Genomic DNA, 12,814 nt, shown 5'->3' with positions numbered 1-12,814 from the left:
AACTTTACTTTCTCCATATGATCTGAATGCCAAGTGCTTTGTTGAAATTTTATGGAGCAACTGCTTGTAAAACGCTGGGTGCCTCTGGCCCCAGTTCAAGAGTTCATCCGTTGGAAAGGAAAACGGAGCTTCCACACGGATTCTCTCACGTCCAGAAACGTGATACTCCTTAACACATTTAAAGAAATATAAGAGGGGGTCCCTGGGTGGCTCAGCGGTTGAGCGTCTGCCTTCGGCCCAAGGTGTGATCCTGGAATCCCGGGATCGAGTCCCACATCGGGCTCCCTGCATGGAGCCTGCTTCTCCCTCTGCCTTTCTCTCTCTGTGTGTCTCTCACGAATAAATAAAATCATTAAAAAAAGAAAGAAAGAAATATAAGAAACACTTTCACCTCGTGAGCCTCGCAAAAACAAAACGGGGATTTTACGGGGATTTGGACCGCGGGCCGCAGTTTGCGACACCCGGCTCCTTTGTAAGTCACGTGTAAGCCACGCATACGTTTCCATGGAAACTCGTACACCCCCCCCCAACACAGGAGGTAAAACAGATGCAGTTGTTTGTAGAGCTGCTGTGAAGGAGGTTATAGCACGTAGTGTGCCCAGAACAGAACCTAACGTTTTGTGTGTGTGTGTTAAGAATTTATTTATTCATGAGAGACAGAGACATAGAGGGAGAAGCAGGCTCCATGCAGGGAGCCCGATGTGGGACTCGATCCAGGGTCTCCAGGATCACGCCCTGGGCTGAAGGCAGATGCTTTAACCGCTGAGCCACCCAGGCGTCCCCAGAACCTAACTTTTTAAAAAAGTTTTTATTTGTTTATTCATGAGAGACACAGAGAGAGAGGCAGAGGCAGAGGGAGAAGCAGGCTCCATGCAGGGAGCCCGACGTGGGACTCGATCCCGGGTCTCCAGGATCACGTCCCGGGCTGAACGCGGCGACAAACCGCTGAGCCAGCCGGGCTGCCCAGAACCTAACGTTTTAACCATTATTATTCTGGATCGGAAGTCAGGTACCCAGCTAAAGTGAGGAGCAAGGTCGACGCCTGGGTCAGGATCCTACCGGGGCGCGCGGCCCGCCCCCAACTTCCGTGAGGCTTTGCGGGATCAGACTTCCGCTGCGGGAGCCGCGGGAGCCCCCGCTCGGCTCCCTCTGGAATTCCGGGAGAAGCTGAGCGTCTAGAGGGCACCTAGGCGAAGGAGCGTGATTGGCCAGCTCCACACGGGAGGCGGGACAGCCGGCGTAAGGCTAGGCTGCGATTGGCCAGTAGAGTGTGGCGACGGCTGTCCATAGGCCGGCGCAGAAAGGGGCGGGGAAACGATGGTGGCGAGGCAGCGATAGATCTGCGGGGGCGGGGAGACGCCTGTTTGCGATTGGCCCGTAAGGTGCGGAAGGCAGGGCTTGGCTTCATTCCGCGATTGGCCCGGGATGGGATGCCGGTCTTTTACTGGTTAACACATCTCCAGCCGGCAAAGGGGGACGCCGAGCGGTCCGCGATTGACTGGTGAGGACTGGGGCGGGCGTGCCGATCACGAGGACCGCGAGCGATTGGCCCGCCCGGGAAGGGCGACCCTGGCGCCGGGGCCCGAGTCGCGGCGGGCTATGGCTTCCGGCGGCTGGCGCTGGCTGCGCGGCCTCCGGGCCGTGGGGCAGCCCCTGTTCCAAGGCCGTGCGCTGCTCGTCACCAACACGCTGGGCTGTGGTACTCTCATGGCGGCGGGGGACGGCGTGCGCCAATCCTGGGAGCTCCGCGCCCGGCCTGGCCAGAAGTTCGATCCCCGGCGCTCAGGTGAGGAGCCCTGGATCCCGGGGGACCTTTGACCCCAGCTTCAGTTCCCGGCAGGACCCCTGACCTTGCGTGCATCCAAGACCCCCCAGAGCCCATGCTTAGGCCTCCGTCCCTTCTCTCCATCCCGGGGTCTCCGCCCTCGCCCCACCCGAGGTCTCGGTTGCCTCCTCCTTCATGGTCCCTGTCTCCTCCGGACCCACTCCCACCCACCCGTCTCGTCCCCGCCCACGCCCTCGTCCGCTCCCCTCCCGCGTGCACGGAGCCCAAGCCCTGGGCACGGGAAGCCGCACCAAGGACATCAAGAGCTCAGCGTCTGGACCCAGCCACCCTGGGACTGCGCACTGGCCCCACATTTCCCAACCTGCTGTACCTGTTTCCTCCTCCAGAAAGCAGGGCAATGGTAGAACCCGCTCACAGGGTGGTGAAGGGGATGAGGACAGAGCACGAGAGAGGACCAGTGCCTGGCAATGGGGCTTGTGACGGAAGAACATACAGGCGGGCTCTGGGGCGGCTTCAAGTTCACCAGGGAGGGAAGTTAACCAGGGAAGGAATGGGTTGGGGGGAGTTGCTGGCCTCCCCCTGACCCTTGAACTGCTTTCAGCAAGCATGTTTGCAGTGGGCTGCAGCATGGGTCCCTTCCTGCACTATTGGTACCTCTGGCTGGACCACCTGCTCCCAGCATCTGGCCTCTCTGGCCTCCGGAACGTCCTCAGGAAGGTCCTCATCGACCAGCTCGTGGCCTCTCCCTTGCTAGGCATCTGGTATTTCTTGGGTAAGGAGCCTTGTGAGCTTGGGCTTTGCCTCTCCATACGTCAGGAGGGGCAGAGCCAGCTTTGTTTTAAGGAGGCTGAGATGCATTTCTGATGTGCCTCCTCTGTGTGGCTCTGGACTGGGTGCTAGGTCACAGTGGTGACAGGACAGACCCACTGGGGACAGGCATGAACAGCAGAATCAGACAATGGTGCTTTAGTGTAGGAGGGATGAAGCAGTACAGGTGGGGCTGTGGGCAGTGGTTGGGAGGGCTGCCCAGAGGAGAGGACACTCAGCTGAGACTTGAAGAAGGAGCCAGCAGGCATGAAAAACTGCCTATGCAAAGGCCCTGTGGCTGAAGGAAGAATTGCTGAGGTTGGGGGTGACAGGGTGCAGTCATCCAGCCCTTGGCTCTGGGAAGACTGTCGCCCCCGCCCCAGGCTCAGTTTCCTCCTTTGTGAAAGACAGGGAATAAAACAGCCTCAGGAAGGGTGCATCTTCATCCTTTGGGGTGTCTGTTTTTAGAGAGAGGGAAGAGGGAGAGAAAATCCTAGGAAGGCTCCACAACCAGCAAGGAGCCCAATTCAGGCTCAATCCCAGGACCCTGAGATCATGACCTGAGCTGAAACCAAGAGTCACTTAACACTTAACCTGCTAAACCACCCAGGTGCCCCTAAGGGGATGTGTGATTACTTAGGACCTCTCCCTCACTGGAACCAACTTGTTCTGCCTTGTTTCTCCACACCAGCCACTCTGCTGTGTGTGGCCCTTCCCACCGCAAGGCTTTTAAACATCTTGGGCTATCTGCCTGGGACCCTGACCCTCAGGGTTCCTGCCCTATCTGCTCCGTCACCAGTACTCCCCAGCCCCTGATACTCTAATTTCTTTGTCTCCTTCCCAGGCATTGGCTGCCTGGAGGGCCAAACCCTGGATGAGAGCTGCCAGGAGCTGCGAGACAAGTTCTGGGAATTCTATAAGGTGGGCCGCCCACCCCCTGACTCCCTGCCCCTGCCTCTCACAGCTGCTCCCCTCCCACAAGGGCTCCTCCCCTCACCACACTCCACCCCTCCCCGCAGGCCGACTGGTGCGTTTGGCCAGCTGCGCAGCTGGTGAACTTTCTCTTCGTGCCCACCCAATTCCGAGTCACCTACATCAACGGCCTAACCCTGGGCTGGGACACGTACCTCTCCTACCTGAAGTACCGGGTGAGCACGGTGGGCGGACCAGGCACCCAGGGGACTCCTCAGGGGCCACATGTGTAAACCCCAAATGGTGCAGCTCCACTCTAGGGTGAGGTCCTTCTGGGCCTATGACAATCTGCAGACCACAGCAGGTGGGTGGGGAGCTGGTCATCGGCAGCGTGAAGACCCAGCCCCTCTCTGCTGTTTGATGTGACATCGGCCAGGTCCCTGCTGCATCTGTCCCCCAAGACTGAGTTCAACCACCAGACAGGTGGGTGAGGACCTGCCTGGTGAAGAGTTCAGAGGGGTGAATGGGGTGTGTGACCAGACCCCTCTTGCACGGACAGATCCTGGGCCCATCCACCCCTAAGCTGTGTGGCCCTGGGCACCAGGCAGACAGAGCTGCCCCAGACCTCCTGAGTGGATGCCAGACAGGGCAAGACTGACTCTCAGCAGGCCAGGCCTGGTCCTGGCCCCTCCCCAAACCCTAGGCATCTGGCTGGGCTGCCCCTTCCAAGCCCAGTACAAGACCTGTTTCCTCATCTGGAACACAGCCATAAAGATGGTCATCCAGGAGCCCCGTCACAGCAGGCCTCCATGAACCAGTGACAGATGGCCCCATCTGCAGCACCCAGCCCGAGCCACCCAGTCCCAATCCCCCAACCCCTCAACACCACTGTGGGCTGGGCCCTGAGCCCAAGGTCAGGGACACACTCCATTCCCTTGAAGTAGGGCCCAGCCTGGAGAATCTGGAGGCTTAGGCAGGGCCAGGTGGCCTCCAGTCTCATATTCAGGTTGCAGGTTGTGGAAATTCTATTAAATTCTCTTGACATTGAATATCCTGTGGATGACCAAGGCCACCGCTAGCAGGCTGGCACTCATAGGGACACAGCGTCATCCATTCGCTTTATTGGGTGTGTGTAGTGTTGTCATGACATCTCCTGGGGATCTGGGGGGCATGTTTGACACTCATGACGTCAGAACAGGCCTGGTGTTGGGGGTGTCCCAGGGTGGCGAGTACCCACAGCAGCCCTCACCTCCAAAAAAGGGTAAAACTTTGGGGGTGAGGAGCCAGGCAGGCCATTACCTGGCTCTGATCTACCCCAGGGTCCATGCTGAGACACCCCCCACCCCCACCCCCCAGTGGCCTTGGCCCACCACGACCCAGCCAAGAGGCTGGCAGACCCGACTACCTCCCACCACCCAACAGCCTGCCCTGGGGTGTCATCGGGCCCCCTCTTCAAAACCGGTAACTGTTGATGGGGGTGACTTTTAAAAAAGGTGGGGTCTTGAGAGGAGGGTGAGCAGTGAGTTCACAGGGCCACGACACGCCACAGCAGAGTGGGGACAGGGCCGTATGTACAGGGTGGGACACGGGGTAGTTGGGGAGCCCGAGCCCCTGGGGGACATCTCCAATAAATAAATAAATAACTACAATAATAAATAAGGGTGAGGGGCTAAGTTGGGGCAGGGGTCTCACGCCCTGGGCCAGTGGGGACTGGATCAGGCCCAGGGGGTGGGCAGGGGTGGGCAGGGGCGGGGCAGGGCAGCTCTCAGCAGGCGCAGTCCTGGTGTGGAGGCGCCTGCTGGTCCGTGAGCTGTGGGCCCTGCTTGGCACCCGTGACTGCAGGGTCAGCCGTGTCCAATGACTCGGACATCTTCTCACAGATGACATCCACCAGGCGCTCAAAGGTCTGCTTGACATTAATGTTGTCCTTGGCGCTTGCCTCAAAGAACTCAAAGCCTGTGGTTGGGGAAGGAAGGGATGAGGACTCTGGTTCCCCCTCCACCCTCCTGGGGATGCTTCTCTGAGGGCAGAGAACATCTGGAGATTCCCAGTGCCAACCACGTTAACGGCACCAGAGTCCTGCAGGGAGGTGACACTGGACTAGGTCAGCCCTAGGTTGCTTGTACTCCTTCCTTCCCCATAAAACTGTCCCCATCTCGTCTCCAGGCCCCCAGCAAGACCTCTTTCCCCACTCCCAACATCCAGCCTAACCCACACACTGGCCCTGGCAGTATCTGGCACATCCCCCTGTGCCCTCCCTTGCTTACACACCCTCTGGCTCCCTGTTGCCCTTGCAGGAATCCCAGATCGTCGGCATGTGGTTCAGGGTGTGCATTTCCCCCAGGTGAACCCCACATTCCAGCCATATAAAATTAATTATTTGCCAGAACACTCAGGATCTTACCTACCTCTGTCCTTTGCCTGAAGTTTGGTCTGACCACCCGTTGCTTCAGCACCAGATCCAGTGCCGTCCTCCAGGTCTTACCTACACCAGGCAGAGCTTGCCCCCCTTACACTCCCCCAGCCCAGATCTCCCCCTCTACCCCACAAAATGAGGCTTCTTGGGCTCAGCAACCCAACATGAGGCTAGCAGTGAAGATATCTGAACAAATCAGTAACTGCACCACGAACTCCTAGGCATCCGTCAAGATCTGGCTCCTGGCTCAAGGCCATTTGCAAACAGTGTGAATTGTCTGGATTCAAATCTAGACACTGTCCTGGTTTTGCTGTGAGATCTTGGGTGTGTCCCCTCCCCTTTCAGGGCCCCAGTGTCCCTTTCTTAGGCTGCAAGTGTGCAGCCCCACTGGGCACTCACCAAGGTGGTCAGCCAACTGCCGGCCACGTTCCGACGACACCACCCGTTCATCCTCCATGTCACACTTGTTGCCCACCAGCAGCACCTGGGCATTGTCCCATGAGTAGGTCTTGATCTGGGTTGACCTGGAGGAGGCAGTGACAAGGGTGGGGTGGGGTGGGCTAGGGCTGGCAGCAACCTAGCTCCACCATCCTCTAATCTCCCCCTTGCTCACCACACTCTAGCCCCCCACCTGCAGATTATTGCTTGGATTTGGCCAGCTCGGTCCCTCCTTCCGCCCTTTGTCTTGCCAGGAACACAGACCCATGGCTCCCTGATCTTGGAAATCCCTTTCCTGTAGAATTTCCCACCCTTCCCGGATCCCTGTCCCCCGGAGGCAAGAATTTCTCCGTCCTCTGCCAATTCAGAAATGTCCTTAAAGTTTATCACTACCTTGGGCAGAAATGTGTTCATATAGATCCTTCATCCTGTGCAAACCATCCTTATATTTTCTGACCCCTCCCTTATTTTTTTTTTTGCCTATAAATTGACAATTTCATTTTTCCACCTGAGATGAAACCCTCTTTCCCCCTGGTTGAGCCAGTGCCACCACGTTTCAGTTATTACAGACCCAAGAGCAGGTCTGAGAGCCCGATATTGTGATTTACATTTCTGCCAGGGGAACTGGGGCTTTGCATCAAAGCCAGCTCTGAAGATGGTCTGAGAGCCGAAGGGAAGGTGTGCTCACCAGTCCTGCACAGCGTTGAAGGATTCTTCATTGGTAATGTCATACATGAGGATAAAGCCCATGGCACCCCGGTAGTAGGCTGTGGTGATGGTCCGGTACCGCTCTTGCCCTGCTGTGTCCTGGGGAAGAAAAGACAGGGGTCAGGGGTCAGCCACCATTGGGTGGCTCAGTGGTTAAGCGTCTGCCTTTGGCTCAGGGCTTGATCCTATGGTCCAGGATCAAGTCCTGCATTGGGCTCCTTGTGGGAGCCTGTTTCTCCCTCTGCTGTCTCTGCCCCACCTCCCCATAAATAAAGAAAATCTTTTTTAAAAATTTAAAAAGACAAGAGTCAGGCCCTGTACATAAGCTCCTCAGTGGAAATGAGCTCCAAGATTGTCCAGTCCAGCCTGCTTGAGGACCAGAAGGAGCAGGGGGCTTGCCCAAAGGCAAAATGGGCCAGGGGAGCAAGCTGCCCACCTACACAGAGAACATTGTGCTCAATTGTCCTCCAGAGGCGGGTACCTAGAGAATCATTTCCTCACTCATTCAACGTACCTGGGCATTGACCTGTGTGTGCCACACCCTGGGCTGAGCACCAGGGACACAGATGTTAACAAAATGGACAAAAATCACTGCCTACTGATTACCCAATTCTATAGGAAACAGACAATAAACACAAAAAGGAAGAAAACGTATCCTATGTTGGAGGTGATGAAGACTGAGAGGGAAGATAAAGTCTGACAAAGATGGAAGGGCAATGTGGGTGAGGGTATGGTTTTGAGAGCTGGATGAGGTGAGGAGGGAACCATACGGGGACTGGGGGGAAGGACAATCTGGGCAAAGGACAGAGCCTGGAGCAGGGGCCCTGAAGTGGGTCTCTGTATCAGTGTGCCTGATACATCAGAGGAACAGTGAGGCAGTGGAGGTGGGAGACAAAGCAGGCGAGGTCTCCCGGGCCAGGTGGCCCATGGGAATGCAATGAACAGAGAAGGGACAGCTCTGGCTTGGGATTAAACAGGTTCCTTTGGGCCCCTGTGGGGCTAAGGGAGGTGGCCAGTAGACCCTGAGGAAGGTTGCCTGTTCCTGTCCCAGGGAATGAGGCTGGGGGGGGGGGCCAAGATCCGGCTGAAACATCATATAGACTCACATGAAAGAACTGAAAGATAGGGAAACTGAGGCACCAATCCCAGTGATGCTCTCAGTAATACACAGAGGAGAGGACCCAGCATTTGCTCCTTCCCCACTTCCAGAGAGAAGTGATGAGGCACCCATGGAAGGACCCAGCATTTGCTCCTTCCCCACTCCCAGAGAGCAGTGATGAGGCACCCATGGGAGGACTCTGGGCCTCTAGCTCCTAATACACAGTAGGCACCTGATAAACACCCAGTGTGTGAGTGAATCCAAACAGGAAATAGGCAAAGCTGGGGCTGCTTTTCTGGGAAGGCAAAGTGATAGGGACGGAAGCTCCCCAGCTGGACCCACCCAGATCTGCAGCTTGATCCTCTTGTCGTTGCGGTAGATGGTCTTGACCTTGAAGTCGATGCCCACAGTGCTGACAAAAGCAGGCGTGAAGGAATCGTCTGCATAGCGGAATAGGAAAGAGGTCTTGCCCACGCTGCTGTTGCCAATGATGAGGATCTTGAACATGTAGTCGAAGTTCTGGTCCGAGGACTCCTTCTGCCCATAGCGCGAGTCTGTGGCGGACGCCATCTGGGTGTGCAGGGTGTAGGTGAGCCTGAAGAGTCCCCTTTCGCACCCAGCTGCCCAGGCTCCAGGCAGAGGATACAGAGAATTCCAGAGCTCTTGAGAAGGACTAGTGTTTATAGATTACTCTTATCTCATCAGGAGCCCCTGTACTAACGGTAGGGCCCACGGCAAAGGGCGGGCTGTGACCTTGAAAGGCCAAAAGTGTCAAGGGAGCAGCTCAGAAAGATGGACATGGGGACACCCCTTGGGCCCCCTCCAACATGCCTTCGCCCTAGGTCGGGCTGTAATCCTAAACCCTAAGCTGAGCGGGCAGGGCTGACTGCAGCCGGCCCCGCCCCCCATCAATCATTCATGTGTCTCAGAAGGGTGCCGCGCGGGCGCACGTGCACACGCGTGTACGACCCCGCGGGGATGTGCGTCGCAGCACCCCCTTCCCCCAGGCTCCCAAGCTAGGAGGGATCGGGCTGAGACAGCTGGTCATGTGATAAGGGCGGGGCGTGCACCTGCTCACGTGCACGCAGCAGGGAACACACCCGTACACGCGTGTGCACACGAGAGTCGAATACATTCGGTGCACAGGAAACGAGACGCAGACACTTGTCCGCACACCAACACACATTTACACACATGCCAACCCACCGTGCGCAGGGTGCCCTCCACCCATGCAGGCGTGTACACGTCACCCACGCGGACACGCAGTCCCGTGCACGTATGCACACGACGTGCAGGCACACGCACAGTCCATGCGTCTCCTTTCACATGCGTGCAGCACGCACTCACCGGGGCCGGGACACCCGCAGGGTCACCCGAGCATACCCCGGTACATAAGCAAAAGGGTTTGCACACAGACCCGCTGGCACCGGCGGGCGCGCACACGCGTGTTCACACCGCACGCACGCACGCGCACGCACGCACAGAGCCTCCCGCGCGCACAGCTTCCCGCAAGGCACTCGCCTCCCCTCCCCCTCCGCCGCAGAGGCCGGGGGTGGGGGGTGGGGGTGAGGGTGAGGACCCGGCAGGTAGGGGGAGCCAGGGCCCTACCCCGACAAGGGCTGTGACTGCCGCATCCTTCCCCCCCATTCAGCGCGGCCAATCTCTCCCCTACCCCGGCAATCCCATCAGTCAAATGAAGGTTATGTAGGTATCCGGAGAGGCGGCGAACCAGGCCGCCCGGGAACTCACCTTGCCCTGCACCGATGCGGTGGTGACCCTAGCGGCGGCGACTCTTCGGCGGCGGTGGTGACGGGGCCCCCTGCGTTGATGTGGGGCTGCGCGACAGGGGCAGCGGCGGCAGCAGCAGCGGCTCAGGCCCCTGCAGTCCGCGGTGACGTCCTGCAAAGAGTGAGGCGGGGCCTCACATGCAGATGCAGCCGTGACGCCATCCTGGGGCGGAGCCGCGCCTGGAGCAACAGCCCACTGACGCACGCAGAGCCAGGAGGGGCGGGGCCCCCGCGCAGATTGACGCACGAGTGGGGCGGGAATCAGTGTGCTCACCCAGTAGCACGCGGGGGAGGTGCCTACTTGCTCCGCCTCCTGCCTGCGTCAAGGAGGCGGGACTGAATGGCGCCCTCTCACTGGCTTAGGGCCCCCGAGCGACGGACTGATCAGCCAATCAGAGCCTATCACTGTTCTCCTCCTGTCCAATGGTGGCTCCCAGGTGGTTGCAGGGCTGGGAGGTTGAGGCCTTCGCAGAGCCTGGGTCTTCAGGGGGCGTTCCCCTTCCCCGCCCCCTCCCACCTTTGGTCTGAGATTTTCGCGGCCCCCGCCGGGTCTTGGGTGTCGCGACCTCTGGTTAAAAACACTATTCCCAATTTTAGAAGAGGAACAGACATCTGAGAGACGCTCAGTGCCCCCCAATCACGGGTTCAAAATAAGTACAAATGAAGAAAAAGCCAAAATAGGGGTGAAGGGAGACCCCTCCCAATTTCTGGAAAGTGTAAGATCCCCAAAGAGGACCGGGTGGGTAGATGCCCGGTCCTGTTTGCTGAGATGAAAAAGAAGAAAGAGGATCTGGGGATCGAGGGAACTATTTTCTAGAAAAGAAGGAAGGGGCTGACACAAGAACCCCTCCTCTACCTGCGCCCCCCCCTTTCCGGAGAAAAATTCGAAAATAATGCTGAAGTGGGGCAGAGAAATGGCTTCCCCCCCTAAGTCCCCCCACAAACCTGCAGGAAACAACAACAACGGGGAACAGGGAGGGTCTCAGCGAGGTTCAAAGACCCAACAAGACGTCTCTCCAAGACGGGGCTGGGAGATGCTTTACCGACCCTGGTTCCTGACTGAGGCAGGGGACCGATCCCCTCCATCCTGGGGAAACAAGACTCTGCGAGTGCAGACTTTGGGGGCTGCGGTGCTCAGTCGTTTACTCTCCCAAATCTTGAGGGAGAAATGTCAGAATTGGGGGGTCGTGCGGGAGAATGAGCCCCTATGCCCCATTGGGATCCCTGCCCCTCAACTCCGCTCCCCAGACCCGGCAGGAGGAGCGTGGCCCCAAGAGAATTCTGATCTTGCTCCCTCCCCAGGCGCGGGGCGGCGGGGGTGGGGGGCGGAGGGGTGCGTCCTGTTTATAAAAAGCTCGCCAGCTGCGGAGGCGCCTAGAGACCAGAATAACTTAGCGCCTGGAGCCCGCCCCCCGCCCCCCCACCCCTCCCCGCCCCCTGGAAGAGCCGGACGTCCCTTGCGTTGAGAAATCTATTTTTTATTAAGGGTAGGATTTTTGTTCCTCTCCTCCACTCGGACTATAAGAGTATTATGAACCTACTGCGGAGAATTGGAAAATTGAGAAAAACATAAAAAAATAAATAAATAAAAATAAATTCATCTCCAACCTCCCCCCTGCAGGGAGGCTGGCAGTCGGTGGGGGCCCCCAGCACGGCTGGCCCGGAACCGGCCTACACACACCCTGGTGGAGGTGAGGACCTGTAAGGCTTCCCAAAAGCATGCTTTGGGCTTTGGACGTGCATGGCACTGAGAAATACCTGTTGTCATTTTTTGTTTTGTTTTTCCAAAGGAGGGAAGCCCCCCCCCCCAACAATGTGCATCAGCTACTGCACAGAGGAATTTGTATTTCAAAGTAAAAATAGGGAGGCCTGGGTGGCTCAGTGTTGAGCATCACTTTGGCTCAAGGCGTGATGCCGGGGTCCGGGATGGAGTCCCCAGTCAGCTCCTTGGAGGGTGCTTCTCCCTCTGCCTATGTCTCTGCCTCTCTTTCTGTGTCTCTCATAGATAAATAAATAAAATCTTTTTTAAAAATAAATAAAATAAAGCAAAAATAATGCAAGGCCTTTATTGTTGAGAATCAATATTCTGGGACCCCTGGGTGGCTCAGCCGTTTATTGCCTGCCTTCGGCCCAGGGTGTGATCCTGGAGTCCCTGGATGAGTCCAGCATGGAGGGACATCCACATCCTGCATGGAGCCTGGATCTCTCTTTGCCTCTGTCTCTGCCTCTCTCTCTCTCTCTCTCTCTTTCTGTGTCTTTCGTGAATAAATAAATAAAATATTTTTTAAAAAGAGAGAGAGAGAGAGAGAGAGAGAGAGAATCAGCATTCCACTCTGGAATTAGGGGTCGTTGAATGGGGAACTGCTGCACAGCCTGGGACACCAGAGCTAGTGAGAAAGAGGCCTTAAACCCTTCCAAGTCCCACCCCACTCAGAGTCAAGTCCAGACTCCACCTCACAGCCCAGGCCCTCTAGCCACCCACCACCCACCAGCTACTTCCTCATCTCATCTTTCTCCTCAGGTCAGGTGGTCAGGTGCTCCCTCTGGCTCCAGGTGCAATCCTGCCTCAAGGCCTTTGTGCCCACTGTTCCCTCTGCCTGGAGTACTGTTCCCCAACTTCCTTCTAAGCCTGGCTCTCTCATTCTCTTCAGATCTCTGATGGGCACCCGCCTCCTTTCAGAGGTTCCAATTTCATGTCACCTCCTTATCACATCACCATATTTCTCCCTCCTGCCACATCTGCTATCAGAAATAATTATTTGAGGGTTGCCTGAGTGGCTGAGTTAGTTAAGCATCTGACTCTTGATCTCAGCTTAGGTCTTGATCTCAGGGTCGTGAGTTTAAGCCTTGCATTGGGCTCT

At 57.2% G+C, this 12,814-nt stretch overlaps 2 protein-coding genes across 3 annotated transcripts; one reads left to right on the top strand and one right to left on the bottom strand.

Moving 5' to 3' along the window:
• Positions 1 to 1,364: 1,364 nt before the first annotated feature.
• MPV17L2 (MPV17 mitochondrial inner membrane protein like 2) lies at positions 1,365 to 7,674 on the top strand. Of its 2 annotated transcripts, none has more exons than XM_077859396.1 (5): positions 1,365 to 1,786; positions 2,388 to 2,558; positions 3,438 to 3,514; positions 3,613 to 3,741; positions 6,979 to 7,674. In XM_077859396.1, the coding sequence occupies exons 1-5, from the start codon at positions 1,600 to 1,602 to the stop codon at positions 7,021 to 7,023; spliced, it is 609 nt and encodes a 202-aa protein (XP_077715522.1). In that variant the 5' UTR covers positions 1,365 to 1,599; the 3' UTR covers positions 7,024 to 7,674. The 2 variants fall into 2 exon arrangements, with proteins under 2 accessions (XP_077715522.1, XP_077715521.1); XM_077859395.1 differs by lacking the exon at positions 6,979 to 7,674 and adding an exon at positions 3,815 to 4,554 and having other exon boundaries at positions 1,367 to 1,786.
• Positions 4,605 to 10,092, bottom strand: RAB3A (RAB3A, member RAS oncogene family). The gene is made up of 5 exons (XM_077859397.1): positions 9,916 to 10,092; positions 8,509 to 8,736; positions 7,048 to 7,166; positions 6,321 to 6,445; positions 4,605 to 5,461 (listed from the first exon to the last, which is right to left on the bottom strand). Exons 2-5 carry the CDS (start codon positions 8,734 to 8,736, stop codon positions 5,271 to 5,273), a joined length of 663 nt encoding a protein of 220 aa, XP_077715523.1. The 5' UTR covers positions 9,916 to 10,092; the 3' UTR covers positions 4,605 to 5,270.
• Positions 10,093 to 12,814: the final 2,722 nt, after the last annotated feature.

Source organism: Canis aureus, chromosome 19 (assembly GCF_053574225.1).
Source record: "Canis aureus isolate CA01 chromosome 19, VMU_Caureus_v.1.0, whole genome shotgun sequence".
Classification (NCBI taxonomy): domain Eukaryota; kingdom Metazoa; phylum Chordata; class Mammalia; order Carnivora; family Canidae; genus Canis; species Canis aureus.
This window is presented reverse-complemented; position numbering and strand designations above follow the sequence as displayed.